The sequence below is a fragment of the Sander lucioperca genome, chromosome 16 (assembly GCF_008315115.2).
Source record: "Sander lucioperca isolate FBNREF2018 chromosome 16, SLUC_FBN_1.2, whole genome shotgun sequence".
In the NCBI taxonomy this organism is placed as follows: Eukaryota; Metazoa; Chordata; class Actinopteri; order Perciformes; family Percidae; genus Sander; species Sander lucioperca.
Window position 1 is genome coordinate 14,586,704 of NC_050188.1, and position 26,730 is coordinate 14,613,433.

At 39.6% G+C, this 26,730-nt stretch overlaps 2 protein-coding genes and 1 long non-coding RNA gene across 3 annotated transcripts in view; 2 read left to right on the forward strand and 1 right to left on the reverse strand.

Moving 5' to 3' along the window:
* Positions 1-26,730, reverse strand: part of LOC116059779 (collagen alpha-1(XIV) chain-like) — a 252,849-nt gene that overhangs the window by 32,437 nt on the left and 193,682 nt on the right. The window lies entirely within an intron of this gene.
* Positions 200-9,155, forward strand: LOC116059780 (C-type lectin domain family 12 member B-like). Its single transcript, XM_031313036.2, has 8 exons — positions 200-499; positions 3,089-3,208; positions 5,774-5,854; positions 5,965-6,069; positions 6,817-6,921; positions 7,225-7,367; positions 7,753-7,862; positions 8,808-9,155. Exons 1-8 carry the CDS (start codon positions 340-342, stop codon positions 8,941-8,943), a joined length of 960 nt encoding a protein of 319 aa, XP_031168896.1. The 5' UTR covers positions 200-339; the 3' UTR covers positions 8,944-9,155.
* Positions 20,160-21,780, forward strand: LOC118493392. The gene is made up of 2 exons (XR_004895355.1): positions 20,160-20,653; positions 21,427-21,780. It is a non-coding gene; the product is annotated as an uncharacterized LOC118493392 (long non-coding RNA).

Here is a 26,730-nt window from a genome sequence, read left to right on the forward strand (position 1 = left end):
TACAATGTTTTTATTCAAATATATCAATTTAATAAGGTCTGTTTGTGTGTGTGTGTGTGTGTGTGTGGTGTGTGTGTATATGTGTGGTGTGTGTGTGGTGTGTGTGTGTGTGTGTGTATATATATATATGTGTGGTGTGTGTGTGTGTGTGTGCTGTGTGCTGTTACTTCCTTAATGTTTACTTTCCGAGAAACACTGGCAGCGGCAGCAGCATTAGTAGAGTATGTTACTGTACATCACTAAATTAATATATACCAAAGTTTTCCAGCAGCATAGTGACCGGTCTACACAGCGCGGTAAGCAGTAAGTGAAGTGAAGCTACGGTTTGATTGTCTCAAGATGTCCGAAGATATTTATGCCAAACCAGATATGTCAAAGAAGGTGAGATACAACAGACATGTGCAGGAAGACAAAGAGTGGGAGGAAAGGGAGGTGGAAATATACGAGAGCACCGACGCTATCGGGGATTATCACACTGATAATCAGTCACACGGAGGAGGTAAGTGAGAAATTATGACAAATCAATATAATAAATACTCATGCTGATCTGTTTGTGTGTGGGTGTCCATTCAAATCATGTTGGACCGATGTGTAAACTCTACTTTTTCAGTTCAGTTTGTTACTCTCAGCTTTCAAATCCCAAGGAACTGCCGCCCATCGTTGTTTGTCTCCACATGTAAAGTATGAACGCTTGTGTTTTGCAACTGTTTCCTGTAGTTAGTTTATTGTTTCATGTTAAAAGAAAGTACCAAAGCTCTCTGGGTAGAGGACTCATTTTCAGATGTTGGGATGCTTTTAAAAGAAACACACTGGATTCAATATATCGTTTTTTGGGGGGGAAACGTTGCCCAATTCGTTTGGTTACGGTAACAGTTAAGTGACAAGTGTCCTTTCTGAGACCTGAGGACGCATCAACTCCGGTAAATATAGCTTTACAACAAAGTGCAAAAAGCAACCACGTGACAGAAAAAAGGGAAGTGCAGCGTGACGAGATCTGATGAATATCATTAGCAATGCAGAGCCAAATAAAGAGAGAGACCGTAGAGAGAGGATGCACAGTCACTATAATGCAGCTTTTTGTTGTCAGTTGTGCAATTCAATGTTCCATTATAACTCAACATTAGTATAATGTATTATTATATAATAATATTTTAAACAATAGTAAAACAATCAATACTATTCGTATGCTGAAATTACTATTGAAATGGGACTTTTTTTATAAATATGTTGGCTAACGTTAGCTAATCTCCCTCTTCTCGCCTTGGCCTACCCGCATGTGTCTAAGATAACATTACGTACCGAGAAACGTTAGTACATTACGGAGCTAACGTTACGTACCGAGTAAAGTTGGTACAAGGGGGAGTGACAGGCTGCGGCTGGAAATCATAAGAAGGACGGGAAATAGTTTTAACATGACTTTAAAATCGACATTCACCAAGCTAAAGTGCTTATGTTAACAGTTAGCTCGTTCTTGTTTTCTAACTGCAGGTATAGTAACGTTCGCTTAGCTGGGAGCTTCATAGAGAAAGCTAAAGGTAATGTTAGCTGCCCTACAGCTGTCAGAGTTAGCTTTGACTTCATATATTACCTTCTAATAGCTGTATTCTCAGTAACGTGACAATCTGCTGGAAACAGGTTGCTTATAAATCACTAAAATAGTAGTGACAGCACTGTTTGGCTTGGTTATTAATGCAGTTAGCGTTGTTTGTTACTTACCTAGTTTATGACAAATCGTTTCAGCTATGCTTTCTAACATGATGTCATTGTGCTAACCGAGCACCGTTAGCCTTTACAACAATGCCGCTTCACTACTCCTCTTCATCCCCTATGGGACGTAAGGCTTCAATGAGCACTCTCCATTGCATCGGGTCCCTGGCAGCATGTTGGGCCTCTCCCCATGACAGGTTCATCTGTTCCAGCTCTCGTGTCACAGTTCTGGCCCAGGTGGTTTTGGGCCTCCCAGGTTTTCTTTTCCCAGGTGGTGTCCATCTTAGGGAGACTTTTGTGACTTTTTTGTCCTGCTCCATCCTCAACACATGTCCTAGCCATCTCAAGTGTCTGTGTGTAATCTCCTTGGTGAAGCTCCGGCTTCCTGTTTTCTTGTACAGTTCATTGTTTGAGATCTTATTAGGCCAAAAGATCTGGCATATTCGTTGGAGGCATCCATTATGGAACACTTCCATTCTCCTCATGTCAGTTTTGACAACTCGCCAGCTCTCTGAACCGTACAGCAGAACAGACTTCACATTGCAGTTATATAGGAGCATCTTCGTTTTAAGGCTGTATTGTTTGAATCTCCAGATGGGACGGAGTTGGGAGAAGGCACCCTGAGCCTTTCCCAGCCTTGCTTTAATGTCTTTAGATGCCCCGCTGTGCTTACTGATGAGACTTCCCAGATGAAATCTTCCACAAACTCAAGTGGTTCCTCATTAACAAGGATAGGTGCTGTGGGGATGGAGTTCACACACATCACTTGTGTTTTGGAGGTGTTGATACTGATCCCAACTTGTCTGGCAAAGTTGTTCAGCCTATCAGTTTTAGCCGCTTCAATACACTTGTTAGATAATGTTTGATTACAGAGTTCTCTGTTGATTTGTGTTTGTCGCTGTGTGCTCGAACAAAGTTGCGTGTAGGTCCCCTCAAGGCCAGGCTGATTTTAGAAGTCCCTCTAGTGGACAGAACGTGTAACAACAACCACATGCTTGTAGTGGCATTGACAATGCATAAGCCTGAGTAGTGTAGTACATATTATTTAACAGGCTGAAATTGAGCATTACATATTTGAATATTATTCGAATATTTAAAAATATCAAATGGAATTTGAATGGCATTATAGAGGAAGATTGACAGCTCTAGTCCACACCTGACTTTGAAAGAGCTTTCACATCGCCCTAAATCAACCGGATTATCCCACAAAACGCTCAGGTGTGAAAGCAACCTAAAATTTGTCTGACACGCTCAACCACAGATCAAAGCCATAAAGCTACTGAGTAAAAGGTTTTTTTCTAACGTGAATGATAGGAATTATGATAACAAAGACACGTTTCCCTGTAATGAACCTTGCTCTCTGTGTACTTTGCCACTTTAGGACCAGACACTGAGAGGAATCCTCCAGCCGTCCAAAGGAAGACTTTCAGGGCTGCAGCACTCTGTCTGGCAGTGCTCTGCTTTCTGATGATGACTGGAATCATCCTCTTATCCGTATACTGTAAGATTAAATACACCTCACAGCTACACCAAATACTGATAAGGTCTAAAGGACAGGTTCAGGTTTTTACTGCCATACAATATGTATGCTGAAATAGTTATTGTTCGCTGTAATCATTCCTACTGTCCATATTGCCTGTAAAGCAATCCCTTCCTAACATAATTCCAATGGACAGATGGATGGAAATAGGGGGACAAAATTGGGGGGGGTCTTTATTCTGTTTATAGGAGAAGCTTTAGCCACACAACATTTGACTACCATGACCTTAAAAAAAGTAATCCGTTACTTTACTTAGTTACCCCCTATGGAAAGTAACTTTTTCCTTTACTCGTTACTTTTACGTTACTTTTAAAAGCAGGCGTCTCTGGCAGAGACTGAAGTTAATTATACAAAAACTATCTTTGACCATAAAGCCAATCTCTGGTTTATCAGTTAAGTGTCTGAACTCCACTGCAGACTGGATTCTCTACTCACAGAGTGACGGCTGATTCATAATGAGTCCAACGCGGGTTGAATGCACATCAGCAGGTCATCGGCGTTACACAGTGTTAGTGTATACTATGTAATGTCTGTATTGACTTGTACCGGTCACGCAGCCACGATGGTCCATGCATTGTCGTAGATACATGCAGCCTATTTTCTGGAAATCCTTGCGTGTCCGTGCAACCGACACAAGTCCACAGCAGTCCGCTGCGTGTATGTATGAGGCCATCTCCACCGCATACATCTGTGAGGTTGTCAGCTTTGTGTCTACCTGGCTCAGAGCGCCGTCTAACAAAAAGCCACGAACCTTAAAAAGCTCTCAAAAGTTAGCGTTGGCTGCTTCTCGCTTGCCATGATTCCTCTGCTACCAGCTTCTGTCACGTACCGTGTGGAGCTTGTACGCGCGCAGCTGAGAAGGCAGTGTCGCTGTCAAATCTGTCCCTGGGAAAAGTAATGTTGCGCCGAATTGAAAAAGGAACTACGTTTGTTACCAAATGTTCAGTAGTAGCGCGTTACACTACTTTTTACGAAAAAGTAGTTGCGTTACAGTAACGTAACTACCCAACACTGACCATGACGTGTCATTCTGCCATGGCTCAGCAAGGAAACACTGTCCGTGGAAACCAAAAAAAAGGCCTTTTGTACTAAAAACACAGGAACTTATAAAAGAAACGTTCAGCTTGGGAAACTCACACCAATGAAGCTGATTGAAAAAATAAAAATGTTAATGTCTGTAAAGGTAAAGCCCGGATTGTTCTGTGATTGTTAGCAAGCAGAAAACATTATCTTCAAGCTTGAGTGCCCAATGTAGGCTATCATATCAAAAGGTAGAAGCTGCAGGTTGTCTGATTAAGGAACAATAAGCTTCAGTTTCCCACTCAGGGAGGCGTTTAGATAAAGTGAATATAAACTGCCTGTATGACAAAGTTCTGGGCACACTCTGCTTGAGACATGGTCAAACGTTGACTGTTGCCAGTTTGGAAACGTGACATTAAATCTCAAAAGACTCTCTTCTTTGTGAGCCTTGTTTAACAGAAATTCCCACCACAGAAGCCAGAAGCTAAAATAAAAAAAATGAAATTTTTCACGCAACAAAGACTGTTGTTTTTATGTCCCAAATTGTCTACAGTATACAGTCACGTTATGCTACTAAAGATTAAAGGTACACTGTGTAGGAATTTCTCCCATCTAGCGGTGAAATTGTATTTTGCATTCAAACGAATAGTGCTCTCTAGCGCCTCACTTTTTCAAATGCATGTTGCAACTACGGTAGCCGTTATGTACCAAGAAGCTATGACGACATGTCTTCCAATTTTCGCTTTTTTGGCGACGAGGATTCCTGCTCCCGTGGCTCGGCATAAGTATGATCCTCCATTATAAACTAAAGTGCAGTGCAGGCTTTCTAATTTGCCGGGGCAGCGACAAGCGCCTCTCACTGATCTCCTTTTCCGTTTCAGCTGGTTTCAGTTACGTGACGCTGGCTCTGAAAGAGAATGCGTTGTGGATTAGCTAGACAGGTAGGCTAGTGCTTTATGTCCCTCTCAGCGATTATAGTTTTTCAAAATGGCGGAACGACATGGAGGCCTCCTTGGACTTGCCCGTCCAATATAAATACAGATAAGAAATTCTTTGTTTACGAGGATAACTCAGATCATTGGCAGAGGTCATTGTACACCAATGAGGACATATTTATGAATGAAGACATTGATTTTAGCTAATAAAATACTTAAAACACTACACAGTGGACCTTTAACTCTCATAATGCTGATTCTTTCAGTGAACATGTGGCACATGAATCCCATTTAGGCAAAATTACTTTTGATCTGCCTTTTTACATCTTTTATATCTTCATACTTGATACTTCAGTTAACAAGTCAACTATCCATTAGTTAATAGTTATGACACCTCTACATACACAGCAGGTTAAAGGACAGACACACCAATAACTAAATTCCAGTTTGAAATAATGAGTGATATTTCATTAAGCACAGGATGTACCTTAATTCTGTCTTTAGTTTAAAGCAGAATGACACGGTACTGTGGGTCTGTTTCTTACTTTATGGTTTTCGCCAGATATTTTAGTCACTTTGGAAAAAGAACAGATGCAGAACGAATACAACCAACTGAGCAACAACTACAGTCAGCTGCAGGTGAAGGTTTCAGGTAAGAAAGGTTTCAAATTATCATAACACACAGGATCCAACTTCACACTGTCTATTAAGCATAAATAATCTCATACTGTCTTACTTGTTTCTATTGCTGTTTTTCTCCAGAGATTTCAGTCAACAACAGTCAGCTACAGAGCAGCTACCAAACCCTGAGTGTAAATCACAGTCAGTTACAGGATGAAGTAAAGAAGCTGAAGGACAGAACTGAAGGTGAGAAAAGATTAATAACAGAAAACTCCTGCATTTAGCAATTAACATTATATGGCTTGACTGTGTATTCACTTTTGATTGTAACTGTTTAATGCTGATGAACTATTTAGATTTTATATATATATATAACCAATGATATAATCTAGCCAGACCAGGCTCCTCTCCTTAAACCTGTCTCTCCTAGTTATGCTGTTATAGTTTTAGACTGCCGGGGGACTTCCTCTGACACACTGAGCTTGTCTCTCCTCTCTCTTTCCATCTGTGTGCATCCATGTCCCAGAAAAGCTTGTTACTAACCTAGCTCTGGGGAGCTTATTCCCCAGAGTCCTTATGTGTTTCTTTTGCCCAGCATGTTTCCTTGGATTAGGGTGGCACCTAAATCATGATTGCAGCCATCCTGGTGGTCCTGCTCCGCGGTCTGCTACGTCCTGCTATGCTCTTGTTCCATTATCTTTATTATGACTATAATTGCCATTGTTCATCACACCCCCAACCGGCACCGTCAGACACCGTCTACCAAGAGCCTGGGTCTGTCCCAGGTTTCTTCCTAAAAGGAGTTTTTCCTCGCCACTGTCACACTAAATGCTTGCTCTTGGGGGAATTACTGGAATTGTTGGGTCTTTGTAAATTATTGAGTGTGGTCTAGACCTACTCTATATGTAAAGTGTCCTGAGATAACTCTTGTTATGAACTGATACTATAAATAAAACTGAATTGAATTAATTTCATCTATTGCTGTTTCTCCAGAGATTTCAGTCAACAACAGTCAGCTACAGAGCAGCTACCAAACACTGAGTAAAAACAACAGTCAGCTACAGGATGAAGTAAAGCAGCTGAAGGACAGAATTGAAGGTGAGAAAAGATTAAAAAAAAGAAAACTCCTGTATTTTACTAATTAACATTATATGGCTTGACTGTGTCTTTACTTTTGATTGTAACTGTTACTGTAACTGTTTAATGCTGTTGAACTTTTTCACTGATGATGTAAATATTTCAGAGACAGTCACTTGAGATATAAAACCTGAGAGAAACTATTTACAAATTATTTACAGAATAAACATTACAGGGAAACGTGGCAGAGGCAAGAAAGATCTTTAAACTATTAATTATAACTATTAACAAGTCTTATTAATTTTACATTTGTTTGTCATTAAGAGAAGAGGTGTCCTGACGGATGGACGAGATTTGGATGCAGTTGTTACTTTAAATATAAAGAGAAGAAGACTTGGTCTGGAAGCAGAGCTGACTGTCAGCAGAGAGGAGCAGATCTGGTCGTCATAAACAACAAAGAAGAACAGGTGAGTGTGTTTGTTTCTAAGTGAGTGATCTCAGAGAAAAAGACATTCAACGGAAATGTTTAAATATGAACAGAATTTAAAATGTCTGGAAAAACCCTAGAAATGTTTATTTTCCTTTTTTAAAATGCATTCTGATGAAATGAATGTTAACTGTCTTGAGCAGTAACCGTGCACTTCCTCATGCATTCTCTGTTTCTCTGCTGAGTATAAATGTCTTTCTTCACTTTCCTCCATTACTAATGTGTGTTTACTGTCATGCTGTTGGGTCCAGTCCTCAGTGTGTGGTGGACCGAGGGATCCCTCTTGTGTCACAAGATGACTTTACTACAACAGAAATGCTGAACTGTGAACAGAGAAATGATTGTTGTCTCTCGTCAACTACTAGGAGTTTGTCACTGAGCTGAGTAAGAATGGAGAGTTCTGGATTGGTCTACGGAATATATACATATGGAAATGGGAATGGGAATGGGTGGACGGATCACCGCTGACAGAAACGTGAGACATTTTAAAGGTTTTTGTTTCCATCACAATTCCATCAAAGTCACTGTATGTCACTAAAATAAGTATGTTTTAAATGGCTGCTCCTCCCTGGCTCAGAGAGAGAGAGAGAGAGAGAGAGAGAGAGAGAGAGCGATAGAGAGAGCGAGAGAGAGCGAGAGAGAGAGAGAGACAGCGAGAGAGGAACAGTAAAATGAGAAGAGAAAACCCAGACAGGGGACAGGGTCTATGCAGATACAGACACCACCACACAATAAGTGATGATTGGGAGGGATTACTTTTATATAAGTCTATAAATAGTTTTTTAGGGAAATGCTGCATAGCTAAATATGAGCATCAGTCCCATGGATGACGTATTAACATGAAGCTGGAGAGACGCGGCGTAGAATCAGCTTTGACACCCATTTGTGTCAGAGGCCAACTGAGGAGCTGCAACTAAAAGTCCCCCAGTAACCATTATAAATGTATACTGAAGTCTTAACTCATAAAGATTTATAAAAGTCAAACTTTTAGAGACCTAAAATGCTTCTGTAGTCTAATGTGCGTGACTTAATCAAAATGTAAAGTCTATATGGGACAGGCTGCTGAGTTTATGAAGAGAGACAGTAGGGACAGAACACAATGAAAGGACGCCATCTTGGTGTTAGATAACAGAAACCCCATAATACCTTGTTTATTGGGGATGATGCCTGTAAGTACAGATCTCTTAAATGACTGAAAAAGGAGATATTGGAGTACTGAACAAGGTTTCAATATTTCATTGGAAGGCGTTATAGATTAGATTGATTTACAAAACTGAATCTTAAAGGAGTTTATAAAATAATTTTAATAATTACAGATAATATAAATATTTGAAGTGAAATTCAACTGTTTATTTGAAACTAACAACAATCAGGAGTTTCAGCTGTTTGATAAAAGAACAACATTTCATTTGTCTGACAGGTTCTGGGCAGCAGGACTGGCTCGCTATAACAGTTACTATGCTACATGCTGCAATCAACAAGGAAAATGGAAACATGGATATTATTCTGATAATAAGAAGTGGATCTGTGAGAAAAAGATAATCTCAACTCTTTGATGACAGAGAGGTGTGTAGTGTTGGGATCAGATTTGTCAAATCAGACCAATTCTTTAACATTTGCTCAGCTGTTTATTCTGTGTTGCTAAATAACCTGGATTACAGAGATATTGTTCCTCTGCCCTTCATAGTGCACAATCTGGTTAGAAGTCATGTGTACTTACTCTGTAGTCCTACAGGATTATTATAATAAAAGCTAATAAAAACATGGATTAGCAGGTTGTCTTTACCTTGGTTTATGTAGTTGATTATAACATTTGTATTTTGTTAGTTGGATAGAAGTTCTTCCTGTGTTTCCTTTGATAAACCTGCAGTCAGCTGCTAATTTCCAGCTGCCAGAGAGAAGCTTCACCAGGAGAGTTAAACATGCATTGAGATTAATGTTACGCCTCTTCAGCCTGTGTAATGTGTGCCTGACCAACTTCAACACGAGGGACCACACTGCCCTGGAAGTTTTACTCTTGTATTTGTATCTTATTCTATTTTAACCTGTTTATTTGTATCTCTTTAATGAAAGTTTTTAATTGCTCTTTAATGTTTTATGTAAAGCATTTTGAATTGCCTTGCTGCTGAAATGTGCTATAGAAATAAAGATGCCTTGCCCTACAACCTCCAGCCTGTCAGTCTGTCTCCAGGGCATAGAGAACGCTGTTGTGCCTCTCTGTCTCAGAGGAAGTCTAACATTTACAGCACTACGGCCGCTTTTTGGCTTGTGATTATATCATATTGCAGTAAACGCTGTCTGTGTGGAAGTTTGGAACGTGTAACCACACTTGCAACCGCATTTCTGTGACTTCAAGCTGCAGAGGCGACGTATTTTGCTCCGTCTGTACCACAGTGCTGTGTGTCGGAGCCTCGCCTCGCTCTCTGTCAAACATGCAGAGAAGGTGGAGAAACTCGTTCTCACGTACGTGCTCTAAAGTACCGAAAGTTGGCACTGATTAATTTAACATGAATCTGTCTTCAGTTTTAGCAATGTAATTCGGTTGGTACCCTAAAAGGTACTGAGTTCGGTACCCAACCCTACTCTAAACCCAACGATAACGGTTGGCTTTTCTGTGATAAGGATATTTTTCAAATCTTAACTAAGGTCTTATTTGGTCCGTGTACTTGGTGGCCAACGGATTTTCGTTTTGAAAGGAACAAAAACGAAAAACGGACAGTTTCCCAATTACCATTAGTAAATAGGAAAACGGAAAACAACCCATTATTCGTTTTTTGTTTTGATATTAAAAAACGGAAAACGAAAAACAATCTCGTTATCTGATTGTCTTTGATGTATTTGTAGATGGAACTCGGAAATTAAAATACGTGTGTATAAGTCGTATTCCTTAATTTTGCATTGGTATTTTTTCGTGACCCGGAAGTTACTCCCGCCACGCCAAGACCCGCCCTTCAATAGCATTTATTGGCCAGTACCGCCTGTAAGATCCGTTCTGTGCATGCGCATAATTACGTAGTAGAAAACTAACAATGTCCCTGTGCGATTTACAGTCTATGTTTGTACCATGTGTCAACACTTTACGACCAAACATTACAACTTTTTTATTAAATCTTTTTTTATTAAATCTTTATTATACAATAGTCATAGCTACAAACATTCGAAACTTGTCACTGATTCAAAACCGTGTAGCGACATCGTTGTTGTGTTGTTTACGTTAATGTTTTTACCTTTAATACTTCGTCTTGACTAATAACCATAGACTGTCTATTATTAATGCGATGAAGTGTAAACGTACATAAGTGTCCTTTTGAAGATGGGATGACAGCTCTCCCAGCCACCACTGCTGTATACCACTATAGTAGCTACATGCCAACGGCAGTAAACACTATAGTAGCTACATGCTAACGGTCATCTTAGCTGGCAATGTTGTTAAATTCTCCCCAATTCCGGGTCACATTCCTGCTGAAACATGTCCGATTGTGTGGTGTTTGGTTCAGAAGCCTTTATCTGTGATTTTTGACATTAGAAAGTGCTGCTTCGTTCCACTACAATCTAACGTTAGCATACTCATAGCTAACTATTGTAGCTGCATGCTAACACGACATAGCGGAGCATATAGCTAGCTATGTACGTATGTAGCAGGACTTTGTACCGTAAAAATCACCAATAAAGGCTTCTAAACCAAATACTAAACAAATACAAATACAGTAAAGTGACGGAATTAGGGGTGAAATGTCCAGCATTGAACTACATAATAGTTTGCGAGGAGTTAGCTGGTCTCTCACAGAGATCTCATTTGTAGCACTGTTTTACCCGATACTTTCATAAAAGTACAAACACATGAAGTGAGAGGTATACACATGCTTAAACTTTATTAAAAGCATGGTTAACCTGAAGCAGGACGGAGTCATGACTTAAAACACCAAAGCAAGGCTTCTAGCTCAGGCTAGCTAGCGTTAGCAAATTACCTTCAAAGTTGCAAAGAAATGATGAAACGTAAAATTTGAAGCCTTTATTTAATTTGCTACATGGTGTTGTACTGGATGGCCAGACGACCCTCCGTATATCATTAACAGATACTTTAGGCAACTCCAGCAAACACCTTGTAAACTTCATCTCTGCCATCATAACGGTCTACTGTCACTGTCTAATGTTTTCTTCCGGTAACCGGGAATGTCCAAACATCCTTACGCCAATGCGTGCATAGAGCTGTGAAGTTTGCCGGTGTTCGCGCAAGCGTAGAACTGATCAGGCAGTGCACAGAACGGATTTTACAGGCGGTACGGATCGGGTACTGACAAAGGAATAAGATTTATACGCACATTTTAATTTCCGAGTTCCATCTACAAATACATCAAAGACAATCGGACTGATAGATAGATGATAACGAGATTGTTTTTCTTTTTCCGTTTTTTAATATCAAAACAAAAAACGAAAAATGGGTTGTTTTCCGTTTTTTGTTTTCCTATTTACTAATGGTAATTGGGAAACTGGCCGTTTTTCGTTTTTTATTTTTTCCTTTCAAAACGAAAATCCGTTGGCCACCAAGTACACGGACCTTATTTACACTTGTCATTTCAAGTATCTTATATCCAGATGAAATTTACATGCAAAAGTTTCCTTAACACTTTGCCACATACTGTTTGAGTCTGTTTGCCACGTCATTAATCTGATTGCAGTCAGTCAGTTTTCCAGAGCTACATGCAAAGTCAGTACTACTCCAGTCCAGATGGTGGTAATGCACCTGAAGCTGTAACTGACAAAAGAGCCACAAGAGAAATAACTTGTGCATTTTAGGTTCAGTTATAACACTTTAGCTAACTACTTTTCCATATATATGGAAGACTTGCAACATTGGTCACTCAGATCAGTTTTGTCTGTGCTCCTCTACTCTGTTATGCATCTATGATCTGCTAACAGACGGAACAAAAATAAGTATCCGGTCCACCAACAGTTCCTGTGTCAGAGAGGTGTGAATACAGCTATGCACACATATGCTTATTTCCTCAATTTTACAGTCAGGAAGAAACAGCTTTACTTTAACGTACTTTTATAAAGTTTATCTGAAGGGTTTAATAATTCTAATTCCCAAATGACCGAATGCCTAAATGTGAGTCATATTTTAAGTTAAGTGGCACTTTTTGTCTAACAGTAACAAATGTATAAGGGTGTGTATCTGTCTTATTGGTTTGTGCTGCAGCCACTTCCTGTGTTAAAGGAGTGACCAACTTAAAGACAGACAGTGAGACAGAGAATACGTTCAGTTCAGTTTTCAGTTTGTCAAGATGTCTGCAGATACTGACGCTGCTCCACGTTTGAGCCTGAATGTGAGATATAACAGAAACGTCCAAGAGAACAGCGGAAAGGAAGAGGAGAGTCAGGTGGAGATCTTAGAGGATGAAGAGCATCACGCTGATCTCAGGCCACAAAGAGCCAGTAAGTCTGAAATGATGATTGTTATAAAGGGGAAGTTCATGTCAGTTTATGTAGCTTCATTAAAACTAGATACTGAGTGTTAATTCACAATTAATCAATCAATCCACCATTGGTCACCATTAACTCTTGGTCATTATCAGGTGTCTTGGTGCTGTAATCTGGTGCCTCGTGAGTCATTCTTATTGTTCAAACTTCAAACATAATAAAACATGTTCTGGATGTATTTTGTCTCTGTAGGACCACACACTCAAAACAACCCTGCAGCCAACAACAGAAGGTGTCTCAGAGCTACTGCAGTGACTCTGGGAGGGTTTTATCTTCTGATATTGGCTGGACTCTTCATTCGCTGTGAGGAATTATGTTTTTATTACAAACTGTCATATCTTAAAGGGGAAATATCATGAAAATCTTTTCCAGTTATATACATTTGGGTACTTGGAGTGCCTACTAACCCACCAACTTTGAAATAACACAACCCTGTTAGTTCTGTCACAGCTGCCTAGATGAGGAAACATGCGATTCAACAAGCTATTCACATTTGACTCTCCTTCCTCTGTCACAGTCAGGCTCATCAGAATATACTTCCCCCGTCTGAGTAGCTCAGCCTATGGCTTAACAACTATCTCTTGCAAACATGCGCCATATTTGGTTCATAAGCCAATCAGAGCAGACTGGGCTTTTACAGGAGGGGTCTTAAAGAGACAGGCGCTAAAACAGAGGATGTGGTTCTTGTTCACACTTGATGCTTCAGTTAAGAAGTCAGTGATCCTCTATTTACTAGTTATGACACCTCAACATATAGAACAGGTTAAAGGACAGAGACACCAAATAACTACATTCCAGTTTTCCAGATATTTATTTAGTCTATTTGCTCTTTTATAGTTTAAATTTGTATACAATTCTTATTTGTTTTATTTTTTACCTTTCTCTATGTAACTTTTTTATTTCTGTCCCGCTGCAACACCAGATTTCTCCTCTGGGGATCAATAAAGGCTCACCTTATCTTATATTTCAGGCATTTTGCTGCAGACCAGATACGACCAACTGAGCAACAACTACAGTCAGCTCCAGGGGAACGTTTCAGGTAAGAAAGGTTTCACATCAACATACTACAGGATCAAACTTCACACTGTCTACTATTGCTGTTTTTCTTAAGAGATTTCAGTCAACGACAGTCAGTTACAGAGCAGCTACCAAACACTGAGTGTAAATCACAGTCAGCTACAGGATGAAGCAAAGAAGCTGAAGAGCAGAATTGAAGGTGAGAAAAGATTAAAAACAGAAAACTGAACTATATATATATATATATATATATATATATATATATATATATATATATATATATTTCCCCCGTCTGAGTATCTCCGCCTACCGCTTAACAACTATCTCTTGCAAACATGCGCCATATTTTTTTCATAAGCCAATCAGAGCAGGCTGGGCTTTTACAGGAGGGGTCTTAAAGAGACAGGCGCTAAAACGGATGATGTTTTGGTTCTTGATCTCACTTGATGCTTCAGTTAAGAAGTCAGTGATCCTCTATTTACTATTTACAACACCTCAACATATAGAACAGGTTAAAGGACAGATACATCAAATAAATACATTCCAGTTTGAAATAATCCTACTAATAATACTCCTTATACCAACTTGCCGATAGAAACAATGAAAAAAAATGGATCTGCAGTAATATTCCCTCAATTTTCTTCCAAACAAATTGCTCTCTCACCTACAGTTTTCACTCTTCATACATCATTTTTGGTCAAACTGTAGGAAATTTTGTGCCGGTCGCAGACATGTAACTATGGAATCCATCCGACGTAAACTTTCTGCTCTGTTCATACCAACTGCCGATAGAAACAATGAAAAAATAAATTATTTTGCTGGTTCCCTAGACATTTGCTTGACAACCGTGATCTCCACAAAACAGAGATGTTGCTATTATGCTTAGGATTGTGGGTAGTGTAGTACTTTAACACACACACACGCACGCACGCACACGCACGCATTCTCACACACACACACACACACACACACATTCTGATTTTCCAATGTGTGTGTGTATACATGGATTTCTCGGCAACGTCATCACTGCTTGCGCACGCAACCGGGGGGCAGAAAGAAGACGTGTTTCGTGTAGCTAGTAGTAGTAGCAGCATAGTGTAAGTCAAAATGCCAAGGAGTTGTTGCGTGGTAAATTGCACAAACAGAGCCAGTGATGGGTGCCTGATGTTTAACATACCTAGGGGGAAGCATGCTTTTGTCAAAAACCGGCGGAGGTTATGGCTTCAAGCCATAAGAAGGGCAGATTGGGGTCATATGCAAGAGTCAGGCTCCCATTGGATCAATCAGAAAAGTTGCAGCTTGTTCAGTTGTTCAGCTAATATATACCTGTTAGGGCTGTAGTACTCGAGTCCGGACCGTAGATAGTTAAAGGTCCGTACTCGAGACAAGTTTAGACTGCTAGCTAAAGCTACGCCGATGTTTTGCTAACGTTAGCTCAACAGCGTTAGCCTAGCCTGCTAGGTAAATATTACGACTGCCTTTGGAGTTTCTTATATCTGCGTCCACGTTGTCAACATAAAACCTGTGGCGTTAGTGCTCCTTTTGTACCATAATGTTATTGAATAAAATATTAAGCTTCGCTCCTACGAGATAGGTGGGTTTTTATTACGTTACACACAAAGCTAACTGGCTATAGTTAGCCTATATGCCAGCGGACATTAGCTAACGTTGCCGAGGCAGCGGCAGCAGAGTTTCGGCGAGCTAACCACGACAGCGTTGTCGCACTCTTGCCCACAATCAACCTCTGCTGCTAAAAACAGTCAACCTGCAGTGATGTTTTGAAATGGAGACACATATCGTACCTTTCGCCCGGGAATCCTGGCCATTATTTTAAGGCATAAACCAACCATAGGGGTACACTCAGGGGTAACCCTGCTGCTAACATTGGCTATTACATTAGCCTAAAACGATAATTATAGCCATACATATATATCACAGTAACACTGCAAAATTAAAGACAGACAAACAGATCCAACTAAAATCATGTTTATTGAGTCAGTAGTTATATACAAACAATAAGGAAAGCTTAAATACTTAAGGTTGTGGCAGTAGCGGACCAGCTCACCAGTCTGGCTTTCTGCCCCTGGTATGCGCACGCACCCTGTAATGTTTGTAAACAGGAAACCCGTCTATGGGGCTGGAATGTTGAAGACCAGAAGGGGGGATAGTGTCTCCCCCTTCCTCCTCTACTCCCTCACTGTGGAAATCACCATAGCAACAACGTCTTACACACACACCTCCTAGGCTCCTATCATAAAGACTCTTTACTGTAGGCCGTTGTTCTCTCTTTACAGGATATGTCAAACAGCAGAGTAAAGGTAGCTCAGATCAGCTGTTACTAATGATATTAAAGCCCATGTTGCAGGTTAACCACCACTGTTGATTAATGGGTACATAAAGCACTCAACATATGTATATCAGTTAAAAATGTCACCAAATAGTGTTAAAGGCCAGTTTTTACCGTTTTAGTCGTTTAGTGGTTTTTTTTAACGCAATTCGGTGATGACGTCACGTTGGGGAGACGTGCCTCAGCCTAGTACTAGAACTATGGTGACTAACTGGGATGAGGAAGAGGTGTTTTTACTGTCAGTGAATAGCACCGAGTGAAAGACAATGTTTTCTTTATATGTAGTGACAGTGATCATGTTGTTAGTTCAGATAAGTACTGGTAATCTAGCTAGATCTAGAAATAGAAGGCATGATCATGTTAGCTATGGGCTAACTTGCCAGTCAGTCCCACCTGTGAAATCCCCCGACGTTGTAAACACATTTTCGATTAGATATCTCACGTTTTGATGGACCCTACTAGCTCCAGTAACAACATATTTGCCTAGTGTTTCTTTATTACTTGGATGGGGATGCTGTTCGGCTTTTCACAAGTTTAGACAGCTAGCTAAAGCTACGCCGACGTTTTGCTAACGTTAGCGCAACAGCGTTAGCCTAGATGGCTAGGTAAATATTACGACTGCCTTCGTTGTTTCCTCTATCTGCGTCCACGTTGTCAACATAAGACGTGGCGTTAGTGCTCCTTTTGTACCATAATTGTATTGAATGAAATGTTAAGCTTTGCTCCTACGAGATGGGTGGGTTTTTGTTAGCTACATTACACACAAAGTTAACTGGCTATAGTTAGCCTGTGCTAGCGGAATTAGCTAATGTTGTGTAGCCAGCCAGCAGCTTCGGCAGTAGTTCCGGCGAGCTAACCACGACAACTAACACATCCACAAGCGTCTCTATTTCAAACATCACTGCAGATTGACTGCTTTTAGCAGCAGAGGTTGATTGTGGGCGACAATAACTGTCGTGGTTAGCTTACCGAAACTACTGCTGATTGCCGAAGTTGCTGGCTGGTTATGCAACGTTAGCTAATTCCGCTAGCATACAGGCTAACTATAGCCAGTTTGCTTTGTATGTAGCTAACAAAAAACCACCCATCTAGTAGGAGCAAAGCTTAACATTTCATTCAATAAAATGATGGTACAAAAGGAGCACTAACGCAACATGTCTTATGTTGACAACGTGGACGCAGATATAGGAAACTCTGAAGGCAGTCGTAATATTTACCTAGCTAGCAGTCTAGGCTAACACTATTGCACTAACATTAGCAAACGTCGGTGTAGCTAGCTGTCTAAACTTGTGAAAAGCCGAACCGCATCCCCGTCCAAGCTGTGTTTCACTTTCCCTACAATATTATTATACACATAATAAAGACACATGGACTCGGTCGAGACCAAAAGCCATATTTTGCAACACCAGTGGCACAGACGAGCCCATAGACAGTGAACAGAGACGGGGCTTTCGTCTGTCGTCTCCCCAACGTGACGTAGTGCAATGCATTGTGGGGGAAAAGAGAATCATTGCAAACCGCTGTAAAATAGTACTACTTTTTCGTATTTTATTCCGTTTTGTGATATCCATTGTATTTCATGTTGTTGGGTAACAGTTTAAATGTTTATTACCAACAAGCAAATTGCACAAATTCATTAGAAAATAAACCCTGCAACATGGGCTTTAACTATATGGGTTTTCATCTAGCGGCATCTAGCTCAGCCAGTGAGAGCGTTCGCCCCATGTTGGCTGAGTCCTTTGCAGTGGCGTGGGTTCGAATCCGACCTGCTACCCTTTGCTGCATGTCATTCCCCATCTCTCTCCCTCTTTCATGTCTATCCACTGTCACTTCATAATAAAAGGGAAAAGACCCAAAAAATAGTCTCTAAAAAAAAAATAAAAAAACCACCAGGCTCCATGTGAATAAACAATAATTTTAACATTGTAAAACACACTTCATTCAAAGTAGACAGAAACCAAACAAAACTATGAAAAGCCGTTTTTTTGGTCTTCTCTACACTTTTTACAACCATCACAACTCTAGTGTTGGTTGAAATAAACACAGGTTTACCGATTTACATGTGAAAATATGTTGACTCTATACTTGCTAAAACTACTGTTTTTTTAAATGGAGTCTGGTGGGTTTAGCGCTAGCTACTTCATAGCCGTTTCTGGTAAACAGGTCTTAAATAGGTTTTAAAAAGGTCTATCTCTGAAGGGTTAAAACACTTAACACTTCACTGTTAAAACAGGCTTGCGTTGCTAAACCCACCAGACTCCATGTAAATAAATAGTAATTTAAGCATCGTAAAACCCACTTCATTCAAAGTCGACAGAAACCAAATAAAACTATTAAAAGCCATTTTTAAAATTCTCTACACTGTTCCAACCAACACAACTCTAGTGTTGGTTGAAATAAACACAGTTTACTGATTTACATGTAAAAACATATGTTGGCCCTATACACGCTAAAAAGTACTATTTTTTAAATGGAGTCTGGTGGGTTTAGCATCAGCTACTTCATAGTGGTTTCTGGTAAACAGAAAGGTCTTAAATAGGTTTTAAAAAGGTCTGTCTCTGAAAGGTTAAGAAACTTAACACTTCACTGTTAAAACAACACTATGTATTTAAAATCTAAGCAAAACTTGGGAATTATATATATATATATATATATATATATATATATATAATCACTAAGGCTCGCATCGCTAAACCCACCAGACTCTATGTAAATAAACAGTACTTTAAGCATCCTAAACCCACCAGACTCCATGTAAATAATCAGTACGTTAAGCATCCTAAACACACCAGACTCCATCTAAATAATCAGTACCTTTCTGTAAGTGGTACTACGCTGTACTCTGGTCTTGACCTGTATGCATTTGTAGTGTCTTGTAAGCCCATCCATCCATTCCCTATTGCTTTTGTTAAACAATTGTATTCTCTCTCTCTCAGTGACAGTGTGACCTATGTACGTCAATACAGCTACTGCTATTAACCCTGAGCTAGTGTTATTCGGATGTGCACCAAGTAGTAGGCACACTGTCAAAATTTCTTCAAGAATTTTGTAGTTATGACTATTATTGCCACTGTTCATCACACCCCCAACCGGCACCGTCAGACACCGTCTACCAAGATCCTGGGTCTGTCCCAGGTTTCTTCCTAAAAGGAGTTTGTCCTCGCCACTGTCACACTAAATGCTTGCTCTTGGGGGAATTACTGGAATTGTTGGGTCTTTGTAAATTATAGAGTGTGGTCTAGACCTACTCTATATGTAAAGTGTCCTGAGATAACTTGTTATGATTTGATACTATAAATAAAATTGAATTGAATTAATTTCATCTATTGCTGTTTCTCCAGAGATTTCAGTCAACAACAGTCAGCTACAGAGCAGCTACCAAACACTGAGTAAAAACAACAGACAGCTACAGGATGAAGTAAAGCAGCTGAAGGACAGAATTGAAGGTGAGAAAAGATAAAAAAAGAAAACTCCTGTATTTTACTAATTAACTAAATTATTTTTACTTAATTATATGGATTGACTGTGTCTTTACTTTTGATTGTAACTGTTACTGTAACTGTTTAATGCTGTTGAACTTTTTCACTGATGATGTAAATATTTCAGAGACAGTCACTGGAGATATAAAACCTGAGAGAAACTATTTACAAATTATTTACAGAATAAACATTACAGGGAAACGTGGCAGAGGCAAGAAAGATCTTTAAACTATTAATTATAACTATTAACAAGTCTTATTAATTTTACATTTGTTTGTCATTAAGAGAAGAGGTGTCCTGACGGATGGACGAGATTTGGAAGCAGTTGTTACTTTAAATATAAAGAGAAGAAGACTTGGTCTGGAAGCAGAGCTGCCTGTCAGCAGAGAGGAGCAGATCTGGTCGTCATAAACAACACAGAAGAACAGGTGAGTGTGTTTGTTTCTGAGTGAGTGATCTCAGAGAAAAAGACATTCAACGGAAATGTTTAAATATGAACAGAATTTAAAATGTCTGGAAAAACCCTAGAAATGTTTATTTTTCTTTTTTAAAATGCATTCTGATGAAATGAATGTTAACTGTCTTGAGCAGTAACTGTGCACTTCCTCATGCGTTTTCTGTTTCTCTGCTGATTATAAATGTCTTTCTTCACTTTCCTCCATTACTAATGTGTGTTTACTGTCATGCTGTTGGGTCCAGTCCTCAGTGTGTGGTGGACCGAGGGATCCCTCTTGTGTTTGTTGTGGCTGATGAAGTCACAAGATGACTTTACTACAACAGTAATGCTGAACTGTGAACAGAGAAATGATTGTTGTCTCTCGTCAACTACTAGGAGTTTGTCACTGAGCTGAGTAAGAATGGAGAGTTCTGGATTGGTCTACGGAATATATACATATGGAAATGGACATGGGAATGGGTGGACGGATCACCGCTGACAGAAACGTGAGACATTTTAAAGGTTTTTTGTTTCCATCACAATTCCATCAAAGTCACTAAAATAAGTATGTTTTAAATTAAAGGACGCTGAGTTAAAGCTGATTTTGTCAGTTGGTGTTTGTAAACACAGCATTCAACGTTGGCTCCTCCTCCCTGGCACAGAGAGAGAGAGAGAGAGAGAGAGAGAGAGAGAGAGAGAGAGAGGGAGGAAATGCTGCATAGCTAAATATGAGCATCAGTCCCATGGATGACGTATTAACATGAAGCTGGAGAGACGCGGCGTAGAGTCAGCTTTGACACCCATTTGTGTCAGAGGCCAACTGAGGAGCTGCAACTAAAAGTCCCCCAGTAACCATTATAAATGTATACTGAAGTCTTAAATCACAAAGATTTATAGTAGTCAAACCTTCAGAGACTTGAAAATCTTCTGTAGTCTAATGTGCGTGACTTAATCACAATGTAAAGTCTATGGGACAGGCTGCTGAGTTTATGAAGAGAGACAGTAGGGACAGAACACAATGAAAGGACGCCATCTTGGTGTTAGATAAGAAAATCCATAATACCTTGTTTATTGGGGATGATGCCTGTAAATCGGAGCACTGAACAAGGTTTCCTTCTTTCATTGGCAGTCGTTAGATAACATTGATTTAAAAAGCGAAATCTTCAGTTATTAAAATAATTATATAAATTACAGATAATATAAATATTAACAGTTTGTTTAAAATTAATAACAATGAGGAGTTTCAGCCCTGTTTAATAAAAGTATATTTGTCTGACAGGTTCTGGGCAGCAGGACTGCCATACTATAGCAGTTACTCGTACCCTGCAACATGCTGCAATCAACACGGAAAATGGAGACATGGATATTTTTCTGATAATACGAACTGGATCTGTGAGAAAAAGATTCTCTGAACTCTGTGATGACAGAGATGTGTGTAGTGTTGGGATCAGCTTTGTTAAATCAGACCAATTCTTTAACATTTGCTCAGCTGTTTGTTCTGTGTTGCTAAATAACCTGGATTACAGAGATATTGTTCCTCTGCCCTTCATAGTGCACAATCTGGTTAGAAGTCATGTGTACTTACTCTGTAGTCCTACAGGATTATTATAATAAAAGCTAATAAAAACATGGATTAGCAGGTTGTCTTTACCTTGGTTTATGTAGTTGATTATAACGGTTGTATTCTGTTAGATAGAAATAGTTTGTGATTCTTTGATAAACCTGCAAATTTCCAGCTGCCAGTAAGAAGCTTCACCAGGAGAGTTAAACATGCATTGAGATTAATGTTACGCCTCTTCAGCCTGTGTAATGTGTGCCTGTCCAACTTCAATACAAGGGACCACACTGCACTGGAGGTTTTACGCTTGTATTTGTATCTTATTCTATTTTAACCTGTTTATTTGTATCTCTTTCATGAAAGTTTTTAATTGCTCTTTAATGTTTGATGTACAGCATTTTGAATTGCCTTGTTGCTGAAATGTGCTATAGAAATAAAGATGCCTTGCCCTACAACCTGCAGCCTGTCAGTCTGTCACCAGGGTTTAGAGACAGCTGTTGGGCCTGTCGGTCTCAGAGGAAGCGTAACCTTTGCAGCACTACAGCTGCTTTTTGGCTCGTAATTATATTATATTGCAGTAAACGCTGTCTGTGTGGAGTTTTGGAAAGTGTAACCACACTTGCAACCGCATTTCTGTGACTCGCTGCCATTTGAAGGTGCAGAGGCGATATAGTTTGTTCCTTCTGCACCGCAGCTCTGGGTGTGTCGGAGCCTCGCCTCACTCTCTGTCAAACATGCAGAGAAGGCGGAGAAACTCACGCTCGTGTACGCGCTCTAAAGTACCGAAAGTTGGCACTGATTGAACATGAATCGGTCTTCGGTTTTACCAACGTAATTCGGTTGGTACCCTAAAAAGTAATGAGTTTGGTACCCAACCCTACTCTAAACCCAACGATAACTGTTGGCTTTTCTGTGATATTTTTCAAATCTTAACTAAGGTCGTATTTACACTCGCCATTTCATGTCAATCAGTTTTCCAGAGCAGTTTTTCATGAAAATCAGAGTCAGTACTACTCCAGTCCAGAGGGTGGTGGTAATGCACCTGAAGCTGTAACTGACAAAAAAAAAGAGCCACAAGAGGTTCAGTTACAACTACAACACTTTAGTTAACTACTCTTCCATACATATGGAAGACTTGCAACATTGGTCACTCAGATCTGTTTGTCTGTGCTCCTCTACTCTGTTTTGCATCTATGATCTGCTCTCTGTGTGTTACTAGCTGTGCATGTAGCAGAGCTTATTCTTTATTCCATCCAGCTGAACTTCAGGTAATTATCACAGACCCTGGTTGTGTGTCAGTAAAGAAGATGGTCTATCATCTCTTTTGTTTGTTTCACTCAAACATTAAAATTCACACCTAAACTTCACTTCCTCTAAGAGACAGAACAAAAATAAGTGCCCGGTCCAACAACAGTTCCTGTGTCAGAGAGGTGTGAACAAGCTATAAACAGATATTTATTTCCTCAATTTTACAGTCAGGAATAAACAGCTTTACTTTACTTTAACATACTTTTATAAAGTTTATCTGAAGGGTTTCATAATTCCAATCCCCAACGACTGAATGCCTAAATGTTATATTCTTTAAGTTAAGTGGGACTTTTCGTCTAACAGTAACAAATGTATAAGGGTGTGCATCTGTCTTAGTGGTTTGTGCTGCAGCCACTTCCTGTGTTAAAGGAGTGACCAACTTAAAGACAGACAGTGAGACGGAGAATACGTTCAGTTCAGTTTTTAGTTTGTCAAGATGTCTGCAGATACTGTCGCTGCTCCACGTTTGAGCCTGAATGTGAGATATAACAGAAACGTCCAAGAGAACAGCGGAGAGGAAGGGGAGAGTCAAGTGGAGATCTTAGAGGATGAAGAGCATCACGCTGATCTCTGGCCACAAAGAGCCAGTAAGTCTGAAATGATGATTGTTGTAAAGGGGAAGTTCATGTCCGTTTCTCTAGCTTCATTAAAACTAGATATTGAATGTTAATTCACAATTAATCAATCAATCCACCATTAGTCACCATTAACTCTGGGTCATTATCAGGTGTCCTGGTGCTGTAATCTGGAGCCACATGAGTCATTCTTAACTTCAAACTTCAAACAAACATAATAAAACATGTTCTGGATGTATTTTGCTGTATTTTGATGCCAATCACCTGTCTAAATCAGTTCCCATATGTATTAGGAGTCACACTGTGAAGAAATAAACATTATAACTTATACAGTTGACTAAATATATACATTTTTTCAAAAAAAGTCCAGACGCTTTTGCCCTCATGACATTCACTTATGCCAATAATAAAATAATAATGTCATATTTATTGAAATCACACACACAGCAATGTTCTAAACCAGTTCTCCTATATATTTGGAGTCATGCAGTGCAATAATAAACATAATAAACATTATAACTCATGTAAAAGGACAAACTATTTACATTTCTTCAAAAAAGGTCCAAATTTATGCCAAATCTCAAAACATTCTTCTCTGTAGAACGGTAATTAGACTGGAGTGATCCATCTTTCACTCTATAGCCTTTGTTCTCGCTCAGATTCGCTGGATTGATCCATCTTTTCAACTACATAGTCTTTGTATGACGGACCTGCATTCCCATTGGTTGAAAGACGTCAACACTATCTCGCAAAGCATCATGGGATATTCAAAATGGCAGCCAGCATCGAGCTAGCGGCAAAAATGACGGAAAATTGATAAATTATGGCCATCAAGTGGATAAATCTTGGATATAAGCGTTTGGATTTATTGCTGAACAACTCCAAAAAGAGGCACAAGTTCCAGGCTGGATAGAAAACCTTCTGTAAAGGCTACAAAGACACCAAAGACACCCCCGTGATGGCTAACTCCTTAGCTTTTAGCAGCAAAAATCTGTAAGTTTCTACATTAAACCGTTATCAAATTATCTAAATATTAATCAGAGGTGCCATTTTGTGTCGTCTACGACGCGGGTGGGCTCTGAGGGTTAAGTTCATCATTATTGAAACATTGACATTTTCTAACTAGAATGACCGTCTTGCGGTTGTATGCCTCTGCCAACTAGTCAAGTTGCAGTTTGTCTGGACTCTTATCTATCTATTTGTAAATTGCAGGAACATCTGTCTGTCTGTCTGTCTGTCTGTGTGTTATTCTCATATCTCTCGAACCATTAGTCCGATGGATTTCAAACTTGACAGGTGTCTTGCTACGGGCCCGACTAAGTTTGACGTTGTTTGGATAAGAAATGCAAAAGATATCATCGGTAAAAGAAGCACACATTGGCTTTTGCTGCTATAGCCGCTGGCCACTCCCCCTCTCACCCTGCACACTGACTGAGTTCAGCGCAGGACCCGACACAGAGAGGGTCGAAGAAAGCAGCGGAGCTTTGGCAGCTAAAATGTGAAATACACCTCAGACCCACATAAATGTGCAAAGTAGCACCACTTAGGACTGTCTTTGACTTTGAATAAACAAACGACTCGGCTCTACCACTGACCCAACCCGGCCACACAAGACTAGTTCATCTTTGAACCCAAGCAGACCTTTTTGCCAAATTTGAAGAAATTCTAATATATGTATTATCATAAACAACATAAAACTACATTTTTAGATGAGCTACAGTTTTTTAAACTTCACAATACTTTCATTTGGATAGGTTTCAAAATGTAAATATAAGAATATTAGTTTTTTATATATTATTTTTTATTAAAATGGTTTTAAAAATGCACATCAAAAAAGAGCAAATCTTGTGGCACCTTGGCCCCTCCTTAAGACACCCCAGGGTCCAGTTGGATGCAAGAGGAAGAATGCTGGAATTTATTGCAGTTTGGACAAACGGAAAGTTGTATTTTTTTTCTCCATAGTAACAAATGTGTTGAGGGTAGGCCATATCTGTGTTTGGGTTATTTTTTGCCTGTTACTTCCTTGATGCTTCCTGTTTATAAGCTGCCTGACTCAGAGAAACAAACGGTGAAGAGTACGATCAGTGTGAATCAACTTCTTTCGATTCTCAAGATGTCTGCAGACATTCACGCTCCAGATCTGAGTTTGAACATGAGAGAAGAAGAGGAGAACCAAGCGAAGATCTACGAGAATGAAGACACTCTGAAACAAAGTCTCGGGTCCCGTAAAGTCACTAAGTACAAAATAACTAAATATTTTATTGATGTTTGTGTATGTCTGATTAAATCCTGAACGATGAATGTTGATTCCATTTAATATTTTTTTGTACAAGAGAAAACAATATCAGTCGACTTAGCTAATGTTTATAGACTGGTCTTTGCTGTGGACTGAGACTTTAAAAAAAAACTAAAAACGTTGATATGCAATTTAGTGCCACTTGAGTTAAAAGGTCCTATTTCTAACTGAGAAGAGGAACACAACGTAAGAATGAAATGATCAATAATTCCATAAAGCCACTTCAGACATGCTTCATGAAAACATGTTTGACTGTTCTTTGTCTCTGAAGGACCACTCACTCGAAACAATCCTTCAGCTGTCAAAAGATGTCCTTTTGGAGCCAAAGCAGTGATTCTGGGAGTGCTATATCTTCTGATATCGGGCGGGATCTACATGCGCTGTGAGGATTTGCTCTTTATTCTGTAACAACATGCCCGGCTCTGTTTTGGGTTGTACACATCTCAGTGAGAACAGATGACTCAGATCACTCTTTACCAGTTTGTTAATTCTGTCAAAAGTGCAAATTGAATACCTGGAGCAAATGTGCTGCCATAATGGAAATGTTAAAAATGTACATAACCTAACACTCTCCAACCAGTAGATGCATTTAGACCTGCTTAAAAATGTACTAATGTGGTTAAAGCAGGATTGTTAGTAAAGCAGTCTGCTATGATTAAACAAATCTACTTACACTCTTGTCCACAGCTGCTGATTTAATCCTCTGATTTGAGAAACAATGTTTACTTTCATTTAATCACGTCTAAATGACACCAAGCTGCTACAAAATAACCACATACACCTCTACACACATCAGACTGGTCGGTTAAAACTTATTTTAAAGCTTTTTACTTCATGCACTGTCAT